At 37.2% G+C, this 25,138-nt stretch overlaps 1 protein-coding gene across 15 annotated transcripts; it reads right to left on the reverse strand.

Annotated features, from left to right (window-relative positions):
- Positions 1 to 804: 804 nt before the first annotated feature.
- Positions 805 to 25,138, reverse strand: PTPDC1 (protein tyrosine phosphatase domain containing 1). 15 transcript variants are annotated; one of them, XM_037386582.1, is made up of 13 exons: positions 24,881 to 24,964; positions 23,174 to 23,302; positions 21,761 to 21,828; positions 12,732 to 12,794; positions 12,192 to 12,284; positions 9,261 to 9,432; positions 8,442 to 8,522; positions 8,103 to 8,221; positions 7,189 to 7,326; positions 5,298 to 6,508; positions 4,396 to 4,581; positions 2,343 to 2,453; positions 805 to 1,534 (listed from the first exon to the last, which is right to left on the reverse strand). In XM_037386582.1, the coding sequence occupies exons 5-13, from the start codon at positions 12,274 to 12,276 to the stop codon at positions 1,418 to 1,420; spliced, it is 2,220 nt and encodes a 739-aa protein (XP_037242479.1). In that variant the 5' UTR covers positions 12,277 to 12,284; positions 12,732 to 12,794; positions 21,761 to 21,828; positions 23,174 to 23,302; positions 24,881 to 24,964; the 3' UTR covers positions 805 to 1,417. The 15 variants fall into 15 exon arrangements, with proteins under 15 accessions (XP_037242479.1, XP_037242482.1, XP_037242477.1 ...); XM_037386585.1 differs by lacking the exon at positions 23,174 to 23,302 and having other exon boundaries at positions 24,881 to 24,989; XM_037386580.1 differs by lacking the exon at positions 12,732 to 12,794.

Below are 25,138 nucleotides of genomic sequence, written 5' to 3' on the forward strand. Positions count from 1 at the left end.
CTTGTTGATTATACTCATTTTAGAAATACTGAGCTGGTTTCTACACCTGAAGTGTATAATACCAGGAATTGGTGCAAGCTGTTTGGAGCTGTTAACTGTAGTAAACTGAAATAATTTCTTGGGAAACTAAGACACCTGCAAGTACATCTTAGTATTGCCAGGTCTGACTGCTAAGATATGCTGGCTAATGTTAAACTGCTTGTTATGTTGCCTTGCCTCTTCGCAAAGCGGCGTTCGTGTATGTGATTCATACACAAAATTTTACTTTCAAGTATGTTTACTTTAGGATAATTCTGCCAAAGTACTTGTTTGGATCTGAAATTGATATATAATCATCTGTACAGCTGAAGCATGTATAATTTATACATATTCTAAACTGGTCTGTTTTTAATTCTAAATATTAGTCATTTACAGTACTGAATAAAAATATTTTGGAGAAGGACAGATTCTTAACTATTTAAATATATCAAACTGGATAGACTGTTAATCCTGCAAACTGGCATTCCAGCCTGTATCCTAAGTCTATAATCAAAAACTGCAGTCATGATGATATGTCAGTTGTTTCTGTCTTATTAGATAAAAATAATAAGATATTAATTAATTATTTTTAGTATTACTGTTACACTTATTTATGCATGGTTTTGCTGAACATTAAGTACAGACAGATTTAGATCCTTATTAAGTTTTGGTAAGTTAAAATAAGATCTATACTCTTACTCAAAGCACTTAAAATGCCACAATCAATTTTCTGTTAAAAACACTTCAAAGATTTCTTAGCCACAAAAATCTAAATTAAGGCCTTGATAACTTCATGATGAATATATTTAATGTATTTCTTTACTGCCACACCCTTCAAAAACACACTGGTGACAATTATTTAGGACATCTAAAGGAAAAAATTATCTGCTGTCAATAGTAGACCTCAAGATCTGTTAATTATTACTCTTAGTCTTATTTTAAACTTTCTAAAAGGAAAAGGAATTTAATAAGTTCAGTACAATCACATAACATTAATGTAAACATACATAATACATAAATATTAACTCAATCCATTAAACCTTTGTGTACCATGGCACTGAACTTATGGCAATCACATAACTTGAAAATAACATTGCTTGCCAATGACAAGGGTTTATAAACCAATGAAGACATTCGAAAACAAGAGAACAGTTCACAATATAAAAGCACAGTACCTGAATCCAAATGCTACAGTACGGTCACACAGGAGCTGTTCCTTAGAACTGTGTAGATAAAACAATTGTCACTAAAACTTCTTCTAAAAAAATAAAATGCTTTGTTAATAACTACTATTACCTCAAGTTAGGTAAATCATGCCAGATAGCACAAAATACAGTAGCTGGAAAATGCAAAACAATTTGGTAGGCCCATCTAATTCTTCAGCATAGCTGTGCAGAAATCAAGAGTGATTCTCTGTTCCTTCCTTAAGCCTTTTTCTTTTTTCTTCCAGTGTCTGTTTAAATACTTTTTTCAAGGTACTGTAAACATATGGTCCATTTTCAGAATCCAAGTTTGTCTAATAAAAGGGAGAAATTTAAGTTCAGTTAACAGATGTCATATAGCAAAATGCAAAGTAGATAACCATTTTTTCAAACTTTTAAGATTTATCAAAGAAAATACATGTTTCATGATTGAGTACTTAATGCTGATCATTTTCAATTTTATGCTGACTAGACTTTAAAACAAACTAGTAGAAAGACAAATGCCATGAGTGTTTTAACAGGTGACATGTCTGTAGATTTACAAGGGATTAGGAAGCAGTAGGATGAATGTTCGGTTCACAAAATTTCACCTGCTGAATCTAAGAAGTAAGCAGCTCCAAGCTGAGCAATAGCAAGTTTAACCTGTCACTGTTACTAAATTATTCCAAAAGCAGAAGTTAGTTATATACATCCTATATTAAGGGCCCGAAACACAACTGAATTGTAACGTAACTTCAGAAAATTATTTAATCTGATGGAAAGATTCCAAATAGTACAGAAACTACCAAAGCCTTTAGTAAGCTACTCTCAGTGACTAGTTATTCCCACTTAAAAATTATCTTTTCTCTAATTTGAAGAAGTTCATGAATTGGCAGTGATCCAGAAACAGGAAAATGAGACTAAAGGATTAAGGCTGTAGATACAGCACTTAATTATGTTGAGAATATTTTCAACCCTTCATGAAGGCTGATTATTATAAAATTTAACTCTGAAATGGACAAGCATGAGTACACTAAGTGTGAAGGAATTACTGTAATTTTTCGCACAGTGGCCTGCTCTGTTGATTCACCCTTCATGATTTAAAGCAAATAAACACAATGTCATGGACAAATGGTTGCTTGCCTTAGTGAAAGCTTTAATAGCACGAGCAAGTAAGGCCTCCTCCACATCAGCTGGTAGCATTTGCAAGTTCACCACACAGTGGAAAATACAAAGGATAGTCTGACACTGTTCCTGGTGGGTAAAAGGAACAGCAGCTATTAGAAGAAATAATTCCATGAAAAACATTTAACTTTCAGGTTTTGTTTCAATAGCAGACCGTGCCTTCCCATACTGAAACCTTCAGGTGTAGGAGTTGGGGAGGGAATTTCACAAGCCTAAAGAGCCTTTACATAATTATTTCAGTCATGATGGGAGAAACTCTAGGAGGTCAGGCATGTATCTGGAGACTTATTTTTCAAGGTCCCCTATATAAACAGTAGCATTCATGTGAATTGGCATAGAAAAAAAGCGAGATTTGGTCTTTTCAGCCCAAAATGCTATGCATGTTTAGGGCTCTTCTGCAGCTAACATAGGATAAGTTGCATCTCTCTGTCTACCAAGTCTCTTTCACCATCAGCAAGACACCTGGGTAGCTAGCAAGGATGCATAAAGGGGAGTAAGTGTCTTTGTGGCTGCTAGTCCCTAGCCCTTTTCCAAGGGAGACAGATCTCCACACAGGCAGGTCTCTTAAGAGTGAAACTTAAATTAAAACTTGAGGGATTTCTGGGAAGTGCAGCTGAATATGCACCAGTATGTATAAGGGGCTGATTGGCTGGAGAGCAGATTAACAGGAAAGAACCTGGGTGTCCCTGTGCATACAAAGTTGAATGTGAGCCAGCAATGGGCCCTTGCAGTAAAGGCAGCTCAAGAGCATCCTGGGATGCATTAGACAGCTGCCAGCAGGTCAATGGAGGTGACACGTCTGGAGTGCTGGGTCCAGTTCTGTGCTTCTTGGTACAAAAGGGACATATAACATACTAGAACAAGTTCAGCGAGGGGCCACAAAGATGATTAAGGGACTGGAGCATGTGTCACACAAGCAACCTGCTCTAGTTGACTTGTTTTGAGCAGGGCTGTTGGACTAGAAGATACCCAGAGGTCCCTGCCAACTCAACTATTCTGTTATTCTGAAGTAATATAGGATAAAGATAAAATTAGTATTTTTTAATTTTTTTAAACCCATGAATTATTCCTTTTCCATTTATTTATAACAGGTGTCAAGCAGTTATTTTTTAATTTAATACAAACAGAAAGTTAAAACTTTAATAGAGTGGAAGAATGCTTCAGGAAGAAACATGATGGTTTTATATGAACTCAGGAATTCTGAATGTCATGTCATGAAGATGGTGACTGCACACGAAGTTCTGACCACCTACTGATTAGTAGCCGTATTCTTGGGTATCTGGAGGCTGATAAAAGAGGCCCTATTATCTTCATAAATACTTTGGAAACAAAGAATTCCCAAAGCATTATGAAATTAATTTGTGTAATTAAAGAGATCAAGAATGGAGATTTTTTTATTATTACTATTATATATGATATTACCTATCATCTAGCCCTTTGGGGAAAGCACAGTTAAACAGTTTGGATCAGAAACACCTGTTTTTCATCAGGATTTCAGAATACAGATGACCACAGTTCTGACTTATGTAGAATTTGGCCTGGCTTCTGATTGCTTGAATTGGCAAATTCTTCCTATTCCTTGCCCCAGCTCTTCCAAAGCTGATAGATTAACATGTTTGCACAGCAAATATGACAACCATTAAGCACAGCTGCCAGGTGTGATGTTAACAAAAGCCATACATCGAGTCACAGAGAAAACACTTCTCATCTTTGCCTCTGGATCTCAAACTGCAGAATTTGCAGGGAAATACACTGAAACTGAGCTTCTACTGAATGGTGTTCAAAGACAGTATCTGGTATGTTTCTTAAAATATTTGTTATCAAGTATTGATTACAATTGAAATAATACAATCAATACCAAAGTAATCCTCATTCTGATTTTTAAAGACATTGAAGTTGCCTTTTAAAAGTGCAATTCCCTTGCCTAAAGGCCGTAAATTAATAGTTTTAATACACATCAGCAAAATGTACTTGGCAGTTAAAAGAATGAAATGATATATAGAATACCTACCTTTCTCAGTAAGTAAAGTGCATCCTGTGATTCTGTGCAATTTTTTGCCAGCATGTCAATATCATCTTTGGATATAATAGGTTCTTTCAGCTGCTCTATCCAGGACCACATCAAGCTACAGAGGATAAAAGGATCTCTCTCGGTACAGATTTTATCCCAAGCTCCATCTCGAGAATTCAGTTCTTTCTTAAAAAACAAAGCAAAGCAAAACTGAAAACGCATCATCTATTTACTTTTGCCAACATTCTCTTTGATTGTAGCACTTGGCTGCTTACATTCCAATAAAAAAAGAAGACTTAGGAGTTACAAAAAAAAAAAAAAAAGAACATTCTAGTGTTTTTCAAAACATCAACATTAATCAGCAACAATATAAGTGATTCTTTAAAACAGAACAATGACATAAACAGTGCAGCTCAGAACCTCTCAATTGTCTAATAGAATACATATAGCTTTGGGTTCCAACTTCAAAGCAAGAAGGACTTGAGTTTTAAGGATAAGCAGTTAAATTTTCTATTAAATTCTTTTAAGCACAGAATCCTCTAATTAGTTCTGAGAAAGCACTGATTAAAAACACAGGGCTGCCTTAAAATCTGTAGTACTTTTATGCTACCAGCAGCCAAGTTACAACCACAGATAACTGCAACAATTTTCATCAGTAAAATGATGAACACAGCCAAAAATAACATTCCAACCTCCTGCTAGAGACCAAATTTGTAGGTGTGTTTTGCTTGCTTTTGAAAGAACTGGTCTATAACTTACAAGTACCGTCATTTACTGAGCCACAGTATAAACTGGTGTCCCAATATGCCATTTCAAAGCATATGGTGGGATTTTTGACATCCTAGGAATTAACCTAGGTGAAATATGCAGAGCCCACAACATTGAATTAAGTCTAAAATTACCTGCCACATTTCTACCTTCTGCTTCACTTCCTCCTCTCCCAGAAATTCATTTATATCTGCAAGTGCTTTTGCTGCCAAAACTCTTCGGGCTTCCAAACTTAATTCTGACTGCAGAACAATGTGTGGAATTGCCTCTGACACATCTTTGCTACCTTGGCTTTCATATCCAAGGGAAAAGTTCACTTTAGAAGAAGAAGAAGAAGAAGAAGAGTCCTCAGAGACATAGACTCTTCTGCTATACATATTAGTCTTGTGGTCTTTTCTATGACCAATCTCATTGGTAAAATTATGCCTTGGTGTTCCGGGTTCCCTGGTATTGTGGAGAGATGCTAGACCTGAAGAAAAGGTTCTACTGCGTTGTACTTCTTTCGTACAGTTCCTTCTGTGATAAAGGGAGGATCCATCTTTTTGTCCATCCAAATTAAATTTACCTTGACTCCAGAACATGCATGTATTACGCACTAATGCCTCTTTATTTAAATCCAGCTGTGGCTTTTGTTCACTTGTGGCAGAACATTCCTCACCGCTGTTCCGCTTGGGTTGGTTGCACTGTAGTATCTGAGCAGGTACTGTCCATGCAGTTTCTCCTTGCTCTAAAAGAAACTCAGTTCTCCTTAAATCTGACTCACTATAGCTTAGACGCCTTTTTAGATGAGTTAGAGGCTGAAGGCATTCAACATTCCTTCTTTTCCAAAGAGGATCACATTCATGTCCCAGGGAGAAAAGAGAATCCTGGGTCTCGAAAGTGGATGAGTGGGTGTGGGAGGAGTCTGACATATCACTGTCCTGCCTTGCAAGTTCTCTATCTAGCTGTGTGGATACCAACTGAGAAACAGTCTTTTCAATTTCAGCTGAGAGATCCGGTATATCTAACAATTCTGCCTCTACCACTTGTCTGTTTTCAGCCAGGTCTAACAACAATTTGCAAACAAGATGAATAAGTTTTGGCACATGTTTGAGATGCCTACTCTCGTAACCATGAAGCAGATGTCTCTGACGGGTCAGGTACTGGGACAGCGTCACTGTGTGTGCCTTGGGCTCACAGCACGCAAACACGTTTCTCAGAGGAACCAAAAACTGAGTGAATTCTCTGATGCATAACAACTGCCCTCTAGTCTGAATAGAATTAGGCCTTTTTGCTCTGACAAAAAGAATTGCTTGATCAGCACTCATTCTTGTTGCAAAAACTAAGTAACAAGCTATCAGAACACCTGGAAAATATAAGACAAGCATTAGCTGAAGAACTATCAGACCAAAACAAATACTCAGTGGAACTACAGGATAAAAATCAATATAGGTAAAGATACAGCTTTATGCCCTCTATTATGTGATGCTGTTACCTAAGTATAGTTGCATTTGTTGGACCATAAGATAGTAAACCCATTCTCACTATAGTTTCAGTGAGAGCTAGTTTCTCACCACAGCATCTCTAGGAGTTCCACCATTTGTGAACACAGGATGGTGGCTTCCACAGGAAGGACATAGGCAAAAAGGTCTTAAAAGAAGTAAATGACATTTTAGCTGCTCCACCAAATCCTACCTGATCTAAAATGAATGGCAGGTTTGTAAACATGTCATAAATACTGGACAATGAAAGTGTACTAGGTGAATTTTTCCCCATCAGAAAGAAACTGTTCCATTTCAATGTAACGGGGAATTATTATACAGACACGAACATTTTCTAATCTTACAGGTTTGGTTCTCATATACTAAAACTGATCATCTCTAGCCATTCAGATAATTTTCACAAATTTCTTCAGCATTTTTAACCATTTTACAGATGTACATCTTGCAATGATATAGAATCTAAAAAAATCATTAATAATTTATAACCAGACACTGTTTTGCATTTTTAGAAAAAAACCCGTTGATCTTGCAGTAGAGCACATACCTGTCCGACCAAGTCCTGCGTGACAATGAACAGCTACCCTCCCTTCCTGCAAGGCGAAAGCCATGACTTTTACCATATCAAGTACAGTAGTGAGAGATGCCACTCCATAATCCTTCCATCCAAAATTATAAAAATAAACTAAAATAAAAAGAAAGAGTTATTTTTTGCTGTATCAAATGTGAAATTTCCAGTAATAAATGCAGAAGAGAGATGACTAATAATAAATGATAGTACTAAAACTGCATAATGGATCTTAGAATCTGACTACATATTGTTTGCAAGAGATTGTTTTCCCATTTCAATGTATGCTTGCTATTGAAATTTGATAAATTCATGAAGCTAGCAAAGATATGTCAAACTGAAGTTCAACTTGAATGTAAAAGGTGTAACAGAACTGACTGATTCATACCAAAATTACTGAGCTATATATAGGTGGGGTAATTTTTTCTTTTTAGAAATAAAAGCACTTCTTCAGTCAAAAGCTTTTTCTTACAGAGAGATGCTTTTTCTCATCTCACCATAATACAAAAAACACAAAAATACTGCCAATAACAATGCCCTCAAATGAAATAACCTTTTACAGTCTAGATAAGAAAACATGAATTGTACCAGGATTTGAAACACCATTAATGCTCATGTATTTGCGAACTCAGAAGAAAAAGAAAAATTTAACTAGCTGTTGTCCTTTCTTTATTCTAAAGATGTGAACATAAACCCTCCATCTCACTCTACATATATACGATCTTCAATAATGTGTACTTACTCTTGATTGTATTTGCCAAGTTTCATGTTTAGATCCCATTTTGTGTAACATTTCTTACATAGCTGCTTTTAACACACAAGAATTCAAGTAAAAATATCTGTAAGTGCCAAAATCAGTAATTAATGAGGAACAGCAGCAGGAATGAACTTACTTCCAGCCTCCATAAAAGCTTCAGGAATGTAGGTGAAGCCGCTTTCTTGTTCCAGTGGACTCCCACAGCTTGCATGCTCCCCAGGACGCTGAAGGTTAATTATGGTTTTTATGCCACATCTTAAGGAAGGAATAGATGAGTCAAAGTATTATACGCAGCCAAAATCTCATTATCCCTTATTTTCTGAAATACATTTATTCTTAGTGGAGAATAAATCTTTACCTGTATATCGTTAAAATGAAAGGATCTTTATCAACAAGCCAAATCTATGTTGAAAGAGAAAATGGATCAGGAATTACACTAGTAACATCTACAATAAATAATAACTAAATTTGTTACCTTTCAAACTGTTCAATAATGTTGTACTTGTCAATCAATTCTGTTGAGGGTCGAGCCATTGCCAGTATGTTATCTGTTATCCTGAGAAATTAGTAAAGTAGATAATAATGTTGTTATTAATAACTTCTTGAGTATGAATCTACCAAAATAAGAATACTATGTTACATTCAAGACAGACAGAAATACCTTGCTGATTAACTAGAAATGATTTTTTCAAGAAATTCTACCATCATACAGTGATAAATCTTGTTGATACAGATAAAACATATCAAAGACCATTACTAGAACTGTTTAAATGCCAGGCCAATGGACATTAAAAAATTCCCTCTGAATATAATCTGGACTCAGATCTTTGTTTGGCGCTTTAAGTTTTGTATGCTTCTGAAGAACATCTGCTGTTACAAGAAAATCAGCAAGACTGTAAAGACACATTTCATGCAACTATTACCGCATATGAGTATGCTTTTGAACACACATGTTATTTCACGTTCAGTAAATATTTTTACATTTAAATTCTATTATGAATACGTTTTAATTAATTTGCATTGTAAACCTTAGCAAGAACTGTTCATAACCCAGGCTAGGTTTTGTATAATTCTTGACAGGTAGAAAACTTTCATCATCTTTACTGGGCTATGTACAGTGGTCATTACGGGCTACGTTAAGCTGTAATTCTGAATCAAGCTATCATTATGTTTTATACTTAACTTAGCAATAGCTGATTTTAAAAACTGGATTTTGAACTTTCCTTTGAATTCTCTCTTTTAATAAATACAATCAATGCAGTTACATTTAGTGAGAGTAAATGCTGCTTATTACCAGGAAGAGTAAAGCCCTTTAATAGCTTGCTCCTGGTCACTCCATCGAGCTGGATTTTCATACTTGCAAGCACGTCCACCACATGCCATTGAGCACTGCATGTGACCAGGAATGACATGGCGAAGGTGCTCCCCTACTTTAGTGTATTTTGCTGTTGGACGCCTCGAACTTCCTAGAACACAGGCAAAAACAGATTTAGTAAGGAAGATTAAAAATTCATCTCCACCTTAAAAGTATCAGTTCAATCTTAAGTTGATGAAGTTACAAACAGCATAAATATATGGAATATATATTTAAGGCTCATTTTTCAACACAGACTTGAAGTAAGGATTCTGAGGAGAAAAAACTGCTTGTGTTACTGCAGAATTTGTTTGTTCTCACAGTTATCTTTGTTTTTTCTGATGATATTAGAAGTATGTGATATCCTTTGCAACAGAAAAACACATCACAGTCCTCTTCCACCTGAAACTGAAAATACTTAGCCATATACTTGTGTATGTATGTGTGCATATATGCTTCTATTTTATCTGTTCTTTCTGAGCTGTAACAGTGAAAAACACATATTAATCCCTGAACAAGGAATCAATGAACAAAATATGAAATACAGGAAAAAAATTCAAACCCCAGTATTTTATGCACATATACAAAATACAGTTAACAGAACAAAAGTATATTAATTTAATACCAAAAAAATACCAGAACTGCCAACAGCCTTAATGAAAGTACTTTACTTTTTTTTTCAGGAAAAGTTGCATCCAGCTCCTCAGGGCTCAGAGACGATATCGCCACCATAACCCGGTGAGTTGATGACGAGAGTACCTCTACAACCGAGCTCCGGCGTCTCTGGATTATGCGAAGAAGAGGATCGGAGGAAGAATGTCTCCGACCCTGGAAGAAGTTGCTAAATATACTCACTGCCGAACGTCTTCGGGGCGAACCCTGCATGACTGACCAGCCCCAGCTACTGTCTAGGCAGGCTGCTGAGGATGCACTGATAGGAAATCCAAGTTCCTCAGCACTGAAGTTGCAAAGAGCTGTGCATCCTCTATGTACTCCAGCAGTTAGTCAGCATGGGCTGAGCTGTCTCCATAGTAACTAACAATAAAGGCACTGCTGCCAGCTATCCTTGGGGCTGCTCCATTCTATAGGAATAGTTTGGGACAGAGTGTTCCACTGCTTGATGAAAATAGTTGCATTTCAAGTAGATAATTTTGAAAGGAGACTGGGAACAACCAAAAAATTTTCCATAAACAATGTGAGTATTTAGATAGTTGTAAATACCATGCATTCAGAACTCGCTAAGACACAAAATACTAAATTCAAAAGAACAATCAAAATGTAGCTGGAGGCTCTGATTCCTGAGAAATCTGTAAGTAAATACATTATACTCCCCCACCTCTTGGTTTAACATTCCACAACCACCTCTACTCCTCCACTTAGCTGCTCCAAAATGCATCATTAGCTCTGTAATGATTGGGATTAGTGTGTTCCTCCTGAAATGGTTCAGTACATGATGAATTGTAGACTGTTCACTGTGGACCATTCGTATCTTCTAACAAAACACAATTTGTTATTCAAAACAAAAGGCTTATTTTTTTTCAGGGCACAGCTTTTTTATTAAGCAAAGCTGTTAGCCCTACAGACTGAGATAAAGCAGATTATAGGGAGGCGAAGATGTATCAGTTGAGTGCTTTAGGCTTTTGAAGGTAGACATTAGGTGGCAAATTGCCTCCCACTTTGCTTCCAGTGTGCTAAGAAGGAGAATGAGCTGGCCAAAAAGATTGCAACACTCTAAAAAGCACAAAATTCTCATGCAACTATGTGGAGAACAGACTATGGCAACGCTAAAAATACTTTGTCATCCCATTGTCTGTGCATTAGACTTGCATTAGACTGTGCAAGTCAGAGAGAAAGACTGGGGAAATCAAGAAAACCCACCATAACTTTGTTCAATAATTAAATTAATCCCATTGCATTTTCCTAAAGATATATACTATCTTCAGTCTGTGGGGTTTTTTGCATTACAAAACCAGTAACTGTTAGACAGTAATTTGCATAAGAGAAAGCTCTCTTTAATAAAAATTCATCAGGTTAAAATCCACCATTTCTCCTAAAGACTGAACAGAAATTGAGTGGCTGACTTTTGAGTACTGCACCCCAGCTCTTAAAGAGAGACATGGTAGGGTTTGCTGTAGATACCAGGCCTGAAACATCAGTAGTGATGTTTTATGAGAAAAAGAAAATGTTAAAGCTGACTGTTAGCTGTTTTCTCAAAACCCTGACTATTCTAATTCAGCAATAAAGATAACAAGAGGTGAGGAAAAGACTATACATGCTTTTATCTTGGAGGCTGGCTGGAAGAGAAGGGAGATGAAGGGAGATTGAGTGCTACCTATATCCAAGAAACATGAAAAATATTTTCTAATTAATTCTATTGCTTTCTTATAGTTAATTCTTGTTTCTCTTTCTCTTCCCAGAAGCTTTTTTTGAGTATATATCAAATGACAGTGGATCCAGAAATGAGCCAAATAAAATGCTGTACATCATTATTTTCCTACTGAATCAAGCAGGATTTGCAAGTATTCACCCAAAACAGTAAGAAAGAATTAACATCCTATAAGAGTTTAAATAAGTCATTTGAAGGCATGTTTGTATTTTCAAAGAGCTAGGCAGTTTCTGAAAACAAAAATCACAGTTTCTTCAATTAAGAGATCTGACAGTATGCAAGTTACCAAAAAGCTCAACATATTAACACATCATGGTGATGACAAAGTAATGCAGTTTGGTTTTGTTATAGACATGTTTATAAATGGGGGATAAGATTTCTGGGGTTTTTAATTTTCTATGGAATTTTTTTTTTTTCTTTTTTTTTTTTCCCCAGAATTTCTCTGAGCACTTTATATGAATGGTGTATCAGAGAAAAATTATTACCTGAACTCATATTTGCAAGATGTAGACTGCTCTCTAGCAATGAAGAATACGGTAATTCATTTTGCAGCAAAGCTCCTGCAGCCATTGCAGTACCTGTTGGAACAGCAAATATGTTCACTGAAAATCTACAACAAGCTCAAAAATGCAAATAAAGCTGAGTACCTGATGCTCGATTATCAAGTTGTGCAAGACTTAAGGTTTGGCCAGTCAGATATGGACTGTACTTTCCTTCTAGTGTGCATTTAAATTCAGCAGCTTCACTGTGTTCTACCAATTAAAAGTTTAGCTGATTGAGTCTTTCAAGCTCTGGAGTTTGGCTGAATATGCACTTTATAACGGCTTTTTTTATATGAACAGGAATCACCCAATTAAAAGCATTTAATGTAATGCCATCTTGATTTTCTCAAATTCTTAAAAGTAAACATACAACCAGTTTTTGAACTGAAATCTTGCAAGAGACAGTTCCATTAAAGCTAGTAATATCATAAATAGCAACACAATTTCCAGGTCACACCATTTACAATTTTAGTTGATACTTGCCAAACAGATTGTCCACAAGCTACAGGCCTTCTCTGCTTTCTTCCCTCTGCTCTTGCTTTTAGTCTGTTGCCAAGTTTGAAGTCACATATATGACAATTCACTTCTAACAAGAAAACTGAACACAAGTCTGTCTAAGCAGAAAGTTTTTTCTCATGCTTCAATATAATTTCTAACACAAGATAAGTCCTGCTCTGAAAACCTATCTGACAAAAAGAAAGCTAAAGGAAAGCTGTAAATGTGAATCTATTAATCAGTCAATGTGATGTTCAAATAAATTGCTTACATGCATCTTGAGTAGAAATTCTTACCCAGTATAACTGTTCTGTTTCTCTGCTCTCCATAGGAAAATAGTTGCAAGTATAACAGAAGAGCATTTTTTTTACTACCAAACTAAGTACATCTGAAACTTTACCAAACTAAGCACATAGAAACTTTACTAAATGCACAAACCTTAAGTCTCAAATTCTGCAAAACCAGTAATAGGATTCAGCAGTATAAATAATGCTTTAAAAGACAGATTTGCTTAAAAAACAAACAAACAAAACAAAACAAACAAAAAAAAACCAAAGAAAAAAACCAAAACCATTGTGTGGATCAGGTGGTATAACAGTCCTGTGTTGTGTTGGAATTGTGGTGTTAACTGCTTGCTGTTCATTGTCCATCTTTTATCTGTAACGCTGCATAATTGTTTTTAAAGTAAATATTTAAATGTATTCAAATATAATTTAATTTAGATATTACATTACCTACCATGTACTTGAATAAATTATTATTCCAACAATGTTAATGGACTTTATTCCACAACATCAGCTAGTGCAGCTCTGTCCTTTCCAAGATGCTTAGAGGTGGGAACAGAATACACGTACACATTAATAACCCTTTAATACTGCTGTATCAGTTGTCACAATAAGATGAGAATTACATTTGTCTGTGAAAACCAAAAGGCCTTCTGAAACTTCAGTGATGCTCAGAAATGCATTTCTAATGTACTTGCATTATTAAGAGTACGAATTAACATGAATCTTAACAAAGACTAAAGAGTATCTGGAGCATTTTCTACTCAGCTACTTGACCACGTGACTCTGCACTTTTAAAAGTAAATCCTTTAATAAATAGGCAGTAATATTTGCACATAATTGCATTCTATTTGGAGACGTTCCAAAACCTCTATTATTTTCCAGTGGACTTTGAAATCAGTAAGGGATGGCTTTCATGATCAAAGAAAATTTTGTAGCTAAACAAATTATTTCATCCCCAGAAATTCTTTTTAGAGTTAATAGGGTTGAATTAACAAAAATTGTTGATACCTATTTCTCAGACAGTTGTCTCTAAAAATTCTAATAGCTTGTCCAGATAACATAAAAACATTTGAAACAGACATGTCTCATCATACAGGCATCAGAATCACACCAGTATGACTGTTTAGTTTTCCTATTTCCTTGTACTCAAGTATTAGCAAAAATGAGATTAAATATCAGAGATATTTCTATCATCTAAAACTGTGTTCCTTTTAAAAAAAAACCAAACAAACAACAAACCAGAATTCAGGCTGACAAGGACTCTTAACTGAAACAGGAAGAGATGTATATTAATGCAGAAGACGATATACCTATAAAATTACAAAATACTAGCAAGACTGTTCTAAATGGCAGAGGTAAATAATGTGTTTATTTCCTGTGTAACAAATTAGACCTCCCCCAATTTTATATCAGCAGATATACCAAATCCATATTTCAAGTTTTGTATAAACAAGCAGTTCCAACTGACTTAAATATTTTGTCTGCATGTCTTTCAGTTTGTTAAATTCACTTCTTGACAGATGTTTTAAATTGCACAGTGTGATCAATGTGCGCAATTCCTTTATATTTATTTATGAAAAAAAGTTAAGTAAGATTGTGACAAATTACAGAGATATATTGCACTCCCTTGAACAGATGTAAAATGTCATTTGGGACAGGAAGCACTATTTCAGTGTTGATGTTACTAGACAAGGGTGTTACACTTTTTATTTGTGCAAGAATGTATGAAAAGTAAAAATAGTACTTGGATAAAAGAAACAACTCTCTCCTGATTCTTCTACGTATCGGATAATTCTTAGTTTTTAAAAGGTCCTCTTCAGCATTTTGTTCATCACATGAACACCTAATAGATGCTGGAGATAAAAAACAAGCCTGGAGCGTTATTCCAGGTCATGGTCCTCATTAGCTGCCTGAGGGAATTAAGTCACGTGTCTTACGTCAATCAGATACCACCTTAATCTGATATCAGAGATAATCTGCTCAGTTATCTCTGACATGCATTTCTATTGCCATGACAGCAAAGAAGTTGGTCTTTTAATCCCTGTTTCCCGATCAAAGAAATGGAACAGTCTCTCAGGTGATGTTCCATGTCTTTATGTTTGATAACAGGAAGCAATGTCATTAAGCATGCATAAACAACACCGCTAATGAAACCGAAACATAGCAAAAATAACGTCTGTGTTGTTGGCTGACTGAAGTAAATAGCAGTACCACACCACCTATGGAAACAAGGATCTCTTGAAATCATGATACACCACTAGATGTCAAGTATTAAAGGGGATACTTCAGGAGGTACCCTCCAGATGCGGATTTTGTATTTGTTTTGACATCTGTGTATTTTTGAGGGGGGTGGGGGGGTCGGTGTATGTGTCTGCTTTTGAGCTTACCAATTCCTAACAGAAATGACATAACATTAGTCGTGGCCTGTTGGTTGCACTGTTGAGTCTCTTGTTGCATTTGGTAACATGACAGCTATCAAGTCCTACTCACTGCTTCATACATGCAGAGAGGTAAGTTTCTTGCAGAGTCAATAGTATAAGCACGCTGTGCTATCATAGGCAAAATCGCCCTGTCCTTCCACATTCTTTTAAGGAGTAAAGCTGCCTCTTGCCCACATGCATTTCCTCTGGAATAAAAGCACAGGTTGAGTAGTAAAGTGCCATGCAGCGAGCAGGACAACTGGGAGATCAGGGATCCACAACCAAGCAGGTTCTGCAACTTAACTGGTGGGCAGACTCACAGAGGAAGAGCATAAAGGAACCATACATCACTGGTTCACCCAACGGGCTGCAGTACAAACTCAGCAAACAAGCAATGCAGGTAGCAAATTAGCAACTGGCTTAGGTGTCGCTCTGCCTTTTAATAAAGAAGATTCCTTTTCTTTTAGCATTTCAGGATGTGAAAATCAGTGGCTTCCAGTCATTGGGCTGAATTTTTGCTCCAGAATGAAATGAGAGAAAGGAGTAATTCCTAATGTTTTAGCAGCCAGAAAACAATTATATAGCTGAAAAGTGATGAGACAAGAAGATGCTGGTATCACCTTGCCTTAGCAACTAAGATGGTTATTTAATAGATGCAATTACTATCTTTTAATTCAGAACACATTTTCAAAACAGAGAGAAGAGTTTGTGCTCCAGACCGGAATGATTCCAGCTGGGGCAGTTCAGCTGCCGGCACAAACAGTAATCCCATTGTAAAACTCCCCACTGCTTTTCTGTGTAACTGCCTACTAATAGTGAGGTGCCATCTCTCCATATTTGTGTGGATTTGGTAAACAAGAATACAACAGCAGACCACACATTTCAAGAAGATTTCTTTTATGTATTAACATGAAAAAATCTTGGATAAGCTTTCCATTTTAAAAAAAATCAGTGTATAATAAAATCAGTATTAAACCTCAAATGTATTCCTACAATACAGGCAAATGCCGATGCCTGTCACATAACATTTTGAGGTTATTTTTACTATTTTCTTGTCTTCTAAAGAGAATCTGTTCTCTCCTTGTTGCAGTCACATGTAGTAACAACCCAGCAGCCACATTTTTAAGGGAACACAGTTAACTACAGATGCAGGCAGGGGCCATGTTAGCTGAGTACCTAAGCACTCAGGTAACACCTCTAAAATTTCTCTAAAATTTGACCTGATTCTACAGATACTTATCTTCCTGAGAAGCTTTGCTTTTGTGAGCAGTCCCACAGAAGTCAACAAGGTATTTGTCTAAATATAAGATCATATGGGATAAAGTTTCATTGCCAAAATGCAAAGTGCTGCAAAATGCACTAATTAAGATGTTTTAGACAGAGAACTAAAGATAACTCAGACTAAGCAAAAACATGATAGTTTAGGGAAGACTGTTGATATTTAATCAAGAAGTTAAGAGCTATGAAATTATAACTTGGTCTCTAAATTCAGGTTTTATATCTGATGTTTTAAGATTGGCAGATAATGAAAATTTTTAACAGAAAAATATAAATTTGCTGAGGCATAGTCACTTCTACAGGAAGCACTAGCAAATGAAACTGTCTTTTAAATTCCAACAGACTATCCAATTTTAACATTGCCAGGAAAAACAAAGCATTTATTTCTGAAGTTTTGTAAAAATTGTAGGTAACAGGTTTTTGTTAAGCTTGATTGTTATGAATAATGAAACAAAAGGCAAAGGTGATTTTTCTAATATATGTATCGGGAAAAAAAAACTTGTTGAGAGTAGACATTTCACAAATACCTACACTACAATTAACAGAAGTCTTCAAGGCAGTTTTAGCATCAAGCGCACATATTTCATTAGGCACAAACCTCAATTCCCTAGGCTTACTTGAAATTTGAAATGCTTACTACCTATAAGCAAACATCAAGAAACGGAAAAAAGAAAATAAAACACACAGAGAACAGACAGAAGACAAGTAATAATTCAAACAAATTTCCATATAGTTTAGTTATATCTAATTTACACAGCAGAATAATACTACAACTGTTTTAAGACTCCAGTGGTTTCACCAGGACCACAAACAGAACTGATTTGTTATTTCTGTATGAGGTTTTTCCTCTTTTGGGAAAAAAATATTCCCCATCTGTTTCAGTAAAAGGTGAATGTAATTTAATCATTAAGACTGACATTTACAAAGGACTGTAACTGCTTTCACATAAAAAAGGAACAAAAGAATATAATTCATTAGAAGATTATGTAGGTGTTGGTCTGGTGATTCAGTATTTGCTATTCATAGTTTTTTTCACATAAATGGCACAAAACTGCAAGCCAAACTGAGGGACAGGTCTACCAACTGACTTGGTTCATGTTATTTAAGTCACATCAGCTTTCTGTGGTACTGTTAACCCAATAGTTTACAGAAGTTATTTTATACTACCTTGAACAGACTGGCAGCTAGTAATTACTAATGAGAATTATAAAGGAGGTGGTATAAAATTAATATATTAACTGTTCTACAAATGAAACTGGTGACTCAGATACTCTTGATTGTGAGTATCGTGTTTACAAAGAGGCTATCAGACTTGTAAGACTGACTACATACAGAAGAATGAAATATTGTCAGTAATGCATTTTAACAGCATTCAGAAGTGGGAAAGTTTAAAAATGAACTCTGCAAGTTAAAGGAATTATTTTTAAATCTCATCTAATGAAAATAATAAATTTACATGAGTTTTAATCAAGTTTCAATAATTTCAATTTAACACCTTACCTGTTACCCTGCAGAAAGAATAAGTGATTGCTGATCCCTTCATTGTTGCAGCTATCAACCACAAGAAATACACTGTAGGTAATTCACATTTTACAGAACAGAAGCTGAATGATGTTACCACAGTATTTCCTGTAGTTAATTGGATTCACGACAGTAATCTGGGAGGAGCCGGTAACTATCTTTTCTTTTAAGACTGTATGAGGAGTGCCTTACGGACCATGCAGATAATCATCCCATAAACTGCTTTCTGTGTCTACCTAGATTTTAAAGGGACTGAGGCAAATAGGCCACACCAACCTGGTATTTTAATAACTGAACCACCCATCTCTTTTTTTCTGTTCACCTTATTTTCCTATTGTCAATCACAAGTAAATAAATATATGTATGTGTGCCTATATGCATCAGACAACTAAGCATGTAGATAGCTACAGAGATAATTTTGTGAGGTTACATTAATCAAAGTTAAACCCATAACATTAATTTTGAAACACCATGAAAAGAAGAGACAGATGTTTCATTGTTACCTTGGTTAGACCTGGAACAAAACATTTTTTTCCTCACCCAATAAAGCATAGCATATTATTGAAAGTATTTATAGAGTATAAATTAACTGCATCAAAAGTAGTATCTCAAAACTGTAACAAAAATAATTTCATCTGAACGTAAAGGATGTAATCTACTAAAAACCAAAGACTTTAGTGATTTAACTAAATACTGTACATATAAAGCAATAAAACAAGCTACATAAAATAGGATATCTTATTCTTTCTTACTAAATCAATTTCAGCCACTAAGTATTAGCTGACAAAATAAAGGCTTTCATTTATTTCCATCACTTCCCTGCCTGTCTTATTAAAAAATCCCCAGTGTTAAGTGATACTCAGTGCTCATCATTAAAAATGCCTCCCAATTAGTTAGAAACAAAATACACCTGCAAGCTTCTGAGATAACTCAAGACTGATGCCAACCTTATTAATTCCAAAAACATCACCTCAGTTAACCACCTGCCTTAATTTTAGCCAATACAGATGGAGCATATAACTAAACAATTTAGTCCTCTTAATTTTCAGAAATAAATTTTGTAGTCAGGTTTTTGCTGTATACTGCTAATAAAAATAGAAAGAAGAAGAATCCAACTACTTTCCTATAGAAAAATTGATTTACCGAGAACAGAAACCAATTAACAAAGTAGTCCTTACAATTACACATCTATTTTCTTACTAATCTTGCGGGGGGGGGGGGGGGGGGAGGGGAAGTCACATGCATGAACTAAACTGCATCCAGTCATTTGAGACAACAGCAAACATAATTTTATATAAATGTATGGACATTTTGCAAAAAAACCCCACCCTTAAATAAAAATAGGGCGGGCTTCAAAAGATTTGTACACAGTTTTGGAAAACACAGTAAGGGACCTCAGGTACTTAAAAAACCTGAACAGACTGCAGAGCCTAAAATCCTAAGTTGCACATCTTTCTTTCTGTGCTGGTAGAAGTTTCAATTCCAAGCACCCACGGCTTCCCCAGCCTATCAGTGGAACTGGAGGGCTCAAAACCTCCAAAACACTGATCCTCGCAAATCCCGTGTGAGAAGAACTGATGAACAGCCCCACTGCCTCCAGCAGCCCTGCTCAGCACCAGGCGGCAAGCACACAGAATTACGCATTCGCTTAGGTATTTGTGAGAGTGGACCCAAGCTGTAAGCAAAGCACATCACTGCTTTAATTCCTGGGAATTAAAAGACAGTAGGAACCCGTACTAGCATTATGGAAAATGTAGCACAGAAAGAACTGGAGGTCATGTAGTCCAATGTCCTGCTCAAGGCAGGGCTGACTCCCAAGTTAGATCAAGCACTGACAAGATTCCATGTCTGAAGATCCCTGCACAAGTAATACTCCCCAACAGCAGCACGGTTTCTTGGTTTCATCACGTGTTGTTCATAGTCATTATATAAGTGGCTCTAGAATTCAGAATCTAAGAATTACAAGTAAAGGGACACACAGATTCTACAAGTGTCAGCACACAAAATATATGTTAAAACAAATGGAGCACCTAGTAAAACATTTTGTAAGAGGAAATGGAGAAATTCAGCTTTTTTTTAGTTGACTAAAGAGCAACTTTGGATCATTAAGAAATATTAATTAATTTTTTAATATAAGCATAATCTTTTGGGGAAGTTCTAAATGCTCACATTTGAGAAGCTGTCACTGACGTTCTTTGTGTTCATTTTCATATGGATAATATAGTAACACAATTTACCTATTTGATTCCAGAGGGGAAAATAATTCTTGAATACTTTGGATTCTCAGTGCAACAGCCCACTGCTTTGTCATATCAACTTGTGTTACATGTTTGCTGGGTTGCGCTTTATATGTGTTCCTACATTTGTACTCTTCCATATTAATGGCAGCTTATTCAGCTGAAGAACTAGTATTTCCTAGTAATCTGTGAAGTTTAGCTAGTGCCAATAATTGGTGCCAAACACATTTGTTCAAATAGGCTATGTCATATCTTTGTCAAGACAAGGCTTTATGGTAAATGAAGATGGCTTTTAGGGGGAGTTAAACATTAGGTTGAAATAATTTGCCATTTCCAATGAAAGAATACACAGAGTAGGTGGGATGCTTGTGACTAATCATCTTTATCTCTCTAGACTTGGCATTTTCCTATTTAAACAAAATGAAGAATCCCAAATCCTCTGGAAAATTCTATTGAACTATGACTGCCATCTGAAGATACTAACAAGCTTTTTAGGTAAGAACAGGATCACTGGATTTCTAGCAGCTTATTTCTCTTGCACTGCATGGGCTGCCTCATGGCTGCTTTACATTGGACTTAGCAAATCCACCTGTTCTGTGACCTTAGATACTAATTTATCAGATTAGACTGGTAGAAAACTGTCTAAATTGTCTTGTAAGGAGCCGGATGCAATTAAAATGTTTGACTTCTGCTTAGACTGCACTGTTTTCACTGGTACATAGAGCAAATCAAAACATCAAATTATCCTAAAACTTAAAAGTTTACTAAAACCTAATTTACTTGAAGGTTAAATTTACTATAGTACAAACTATGTATTTAGATTCCTAGCTGGCAATGGATGTTTCTAGCTTCACCTTTTGCTTTTGCTCCTCTCATATTACGCATAATAAAAATCAATTAATGTTGCTTTCCTTTCAGCTTGTATTGAAACACTGGAGTGAATGCTTTAGTTTTGTGTAACTCTAAAATTGCATGAAATGTTATTAAAGTCTTTTTCTAAGTTTTGCTTTTAGATTTTATAGATATGTATTTTACTGCCCCTTAAGCATAATGCAGTACCATGGCAAATCAATCATAAAAGCAGGTCAAACGTCTTTGGTAGACGTCAACTACACTGGCAGTGTTGAAGCTGTGAGATAAATGTATGCAAATCAATCATAAAAGCAGGTCAAAACTTCTCTTTGGTAGATGTCAACTACACTGGCACTGTTGAAGCTGTGAGATAAATATATGTGTGTTTGGCCTCTTAATGAGACTCCAGAGCAGCAGCCCACCTGTGATCCCTGTCCTCTTTCATCATCTGTACTTCCGACAGTCTCTCTTTTCATGTTTGTTCCATTACCTAAAATTGCCAATAAAAGATAAAACGGAAACGTAGTGAAATATTAGGTCAAGACAGCATAGTTATACAAAGATTTAAAATCAAAAAATAGTTCTAAAACTGAAGAATTTTATCAAGTATTACTCACAGGTCATTCAATGGACCTGCAATGCAAAAGGTGACAACAAGCCTAAGAAAAGTCTAGAAACTCTTTTTAGCCACAGGCTTTAAAACGAAACAAAAATCACAGCTTAAACTATATATATATATAAAAAGGAAAGGAGAGCTACAGCAATCCCGCCTAGCTCTGCTTTGTGAAATAGCTCATTTTCTACATACATGGCAGAGTGGTACCCACATAGCTGTAAAGCCCTCATCCAGTAATGGTCTGCTCTGGGTTGGTAGCTGTCTTTGAAATCACTGGCAAATGTCAAGTTGTTGGAAAACAGAAATTAGGAAGAAATCTTTCTTCTGTAAATTTCAGAACTTCTGAAGAGCTACCATATATTAAGCTAGTTTGCAAAAGCACTGTTTAATGCACACATAATTTCTATGAAACATCGGACCTGCTGTGAGTATGCAGAACACTCATCAAGTTCATGCACAGTAGATTAACTGTTCAAAAATGGCAGGATAGGTGAAGGAAATGAGGAAATGTTAGGAAAATTAAGTACCTCTAAGGTACCGAATCCTTCTAGGCATTTATCTTGTGCTTTTTGCTAAGGAACAAAATGGTCAGGCTCTGTAACTCAGGAAACTGAGTGAAGAACCAAAGAGGTCAAAGGAATTTAATGGAAGTGACCAGAGATCAAGAGTTACAAGTGGCTGTATACCCCTTGTGTATCCATTATAGGATTAAGGCCAGGAAAAACTCCAGAGTGGAGAGAAAACTGAGGAAATTAGTATGGTTTTATATGTTTTTCTTATTTTCAACAATAACAAGCTACCCAAGATCAGGAGTAGAAATGTTTACAAATTTCTGTATTTTCTTGAAAAAATAACCACAGAATACAAGATTAGAAATAACTTGGGTTTTGTTGTATACTTGCTTAAGCAATTCTGGAATCTGAACCTTGTTTCACAAAGAAACAGAAAATCTATGCCTGGGAAATGTATCTAAGAAAGGAGTGGGGAGTCAGTGTCACTGTTGATGCCGGTCCTCCAGCATGGTGCCTCAGGTGGCTGGCTGCAGCAAGAAGGTGCTCAGGATTTGCTACGGGCAGGACCCTTCCTCAGCTGGAGGGAAAAGACCTGCAACGAACTGCTTCAAACTAGGCAGGTGGTTTTAACTGTACAGGACAATAACAGGAAAGGACCAAGTTCATTTTGAAATGTACTTGTTTTACATGTTACAGACATCAATTACCTGTACAGGTGACCTGGTTGAGCACTTTGAGGCCAGCAGTCTGTAACAGCCATCCAGCTCTGGGTGGCCACTAGCTGAGCAGTCGCTGCAGCATGCAGAAAAATACCTAGCCAGGGACTTCTGAGTCACCTGGTGAAGTAAATGAGAAACTCAGCTTGCCTAGTTGAACTCTTTAAACAGGTATGTCTTTAATTCTAAATCATATACTAGCAGGAAGAAAAATTAAAATAAACCAGCAGACTATACTCTCCATTCAGAAAAGTGGGACTATATTGCCAGAAACCGGGAATAAATTTGCTCTCTGGGACTGAAAGATATAAGCAAACTTGTACCTTATCTGACACTTGCAGTCCATTTTTTAAATATTATTTGTAGCACATTCCTTCCCAGCAACTAACTTCATCCATGTCAGATTTCACAATTTCTACTCTTTACTTCTTTCATTTGTAACGTAACTATTACCAAAAAAATACTTATAGTGGTATAATTGGATTTACAATGAAGTCAAATATTTACTCAAACGCATGGAAAAAACACTATTCAGATCAGTTTATGCTGCCACCCAAGCAATCACACAATGAGAGAGGATTACATTGCTAATTATATCTCCAAGGTGATATTCTTACAGCATCTGGCCCTGAAGACTGTCTCCCTAACATATTTCATCTTTCTTGTCTTACACATGCGGCTCCACGTATGAAACTACCGATGAAAACAAGAGATGGAAAAATGCTTTGAAGTAATACGTAATTGCAAATACTCTGATTTATTTTGTACATATTCTTTTGGGATTAATTACTCCACAGATGTAGTGCTCAAGTTCCACTAATGGAGGTGCAGGCCTCCTGAAAACATGTCTCTTTCTGAAAGAAAAGCAAGGGAGCGGGTGCAGAGGGGAAAAAATTAAGTATATATTACTAATATAGCTGGTAATCTTTTCTTGTTAATCTACTGATGAGCGTACTTACACTCTGTTGGCAAAAGCAGAAACAGCTACATCTAAAAATTATTATCCAGTGTCTGGATTGAAGAATATGCCATATGCACAAGTGCTTTTTCAACTCCAAAGGGGACTGACTGAGCGGTGTTTTTCAAAGGCGATTAAGTGATGATTAGAGGTAGGGCACAACTGCTACAAAACATGGAAATACTGTTGTGAAGAGGGAAACCAAGATGTACGCCTTGGCGAAAGTTAAATCCCGGGGTATCACCTCGGGAACGCCGGCAGGAAGAGCCGAACTGCCTTGCAGCCAGGCCGGAGGGAGCAGGGCAGCTCCCGCAGAGAGGGGGTGTTCAATTCCGAACGGAGGGCCTCTGCTCAGATCACTAGGGAACGTGGCATCGCCAGAGAACTTAAAGGCAGTAGCTACGGAAGGGCGTTTCAGGTCCTTCTTTGTCCGTGCCGAGCACGCTGCAGTCGCTTACCTGAGCCGGAGGGCGGGCAGCGGCCGAGGGAGCGCCCGAGCAGCCGGGGCTCCCCGGGACAGGGGGCGCCAGGACTTAAAATGGCGGCGGCCCCTCAGAGTGGTCCCAGGCCGCCCCCGGGCGTGCCGCGCTGCCATAGCGACCGAGGCGGGCTCCAGGGGAACGGCAAGAGCGGGGCGACCCTCACGGGCTGGGGGAGAGGGGCTGAGCGGGGCGGGGCGCCACGCTGGCAGAGGACGGCCGCCAGTGCGGGCAGGGGCGCGGGAAGAGCGCCGGACCCACCTGCCTCCCGCTGCGTCAGGCCGCCACTCCGCCGCCCGGCTGGGCAAAAGAGCGCCGGCCGTGGGCGCATGCGCCACCGTGAGGGAGTGGGCCGGGCGGCGGCTGGGCCGGGGTTTCCTCCGCCGGGGGCTCGCAGCTGCGGGTCGCTCTGTGCTTCCTCGGCGCGGCTCCAGAGGCGCTGGGGGGCGAGTGGCGAGCGACGAGCGCGTCCTCTGGCCGAGGGGAGGCGGTGCCGCCCGGTGAGCGCCTCGGGCTGCC

The sequence above is a fragment of the Falco rusticolus genome, chromosome 4 (assembly GCF_015220075.1).
Source record: "Falco rusticolus isolate bFalRus1 chromosome 4, bFalRus1.pri, whole genome shotgun sequence".
NCBI lineage: Eukaryota > Metazoa > Chordata > Aves > Falconiformes > Falconidae > Falco > Falco rusticolus.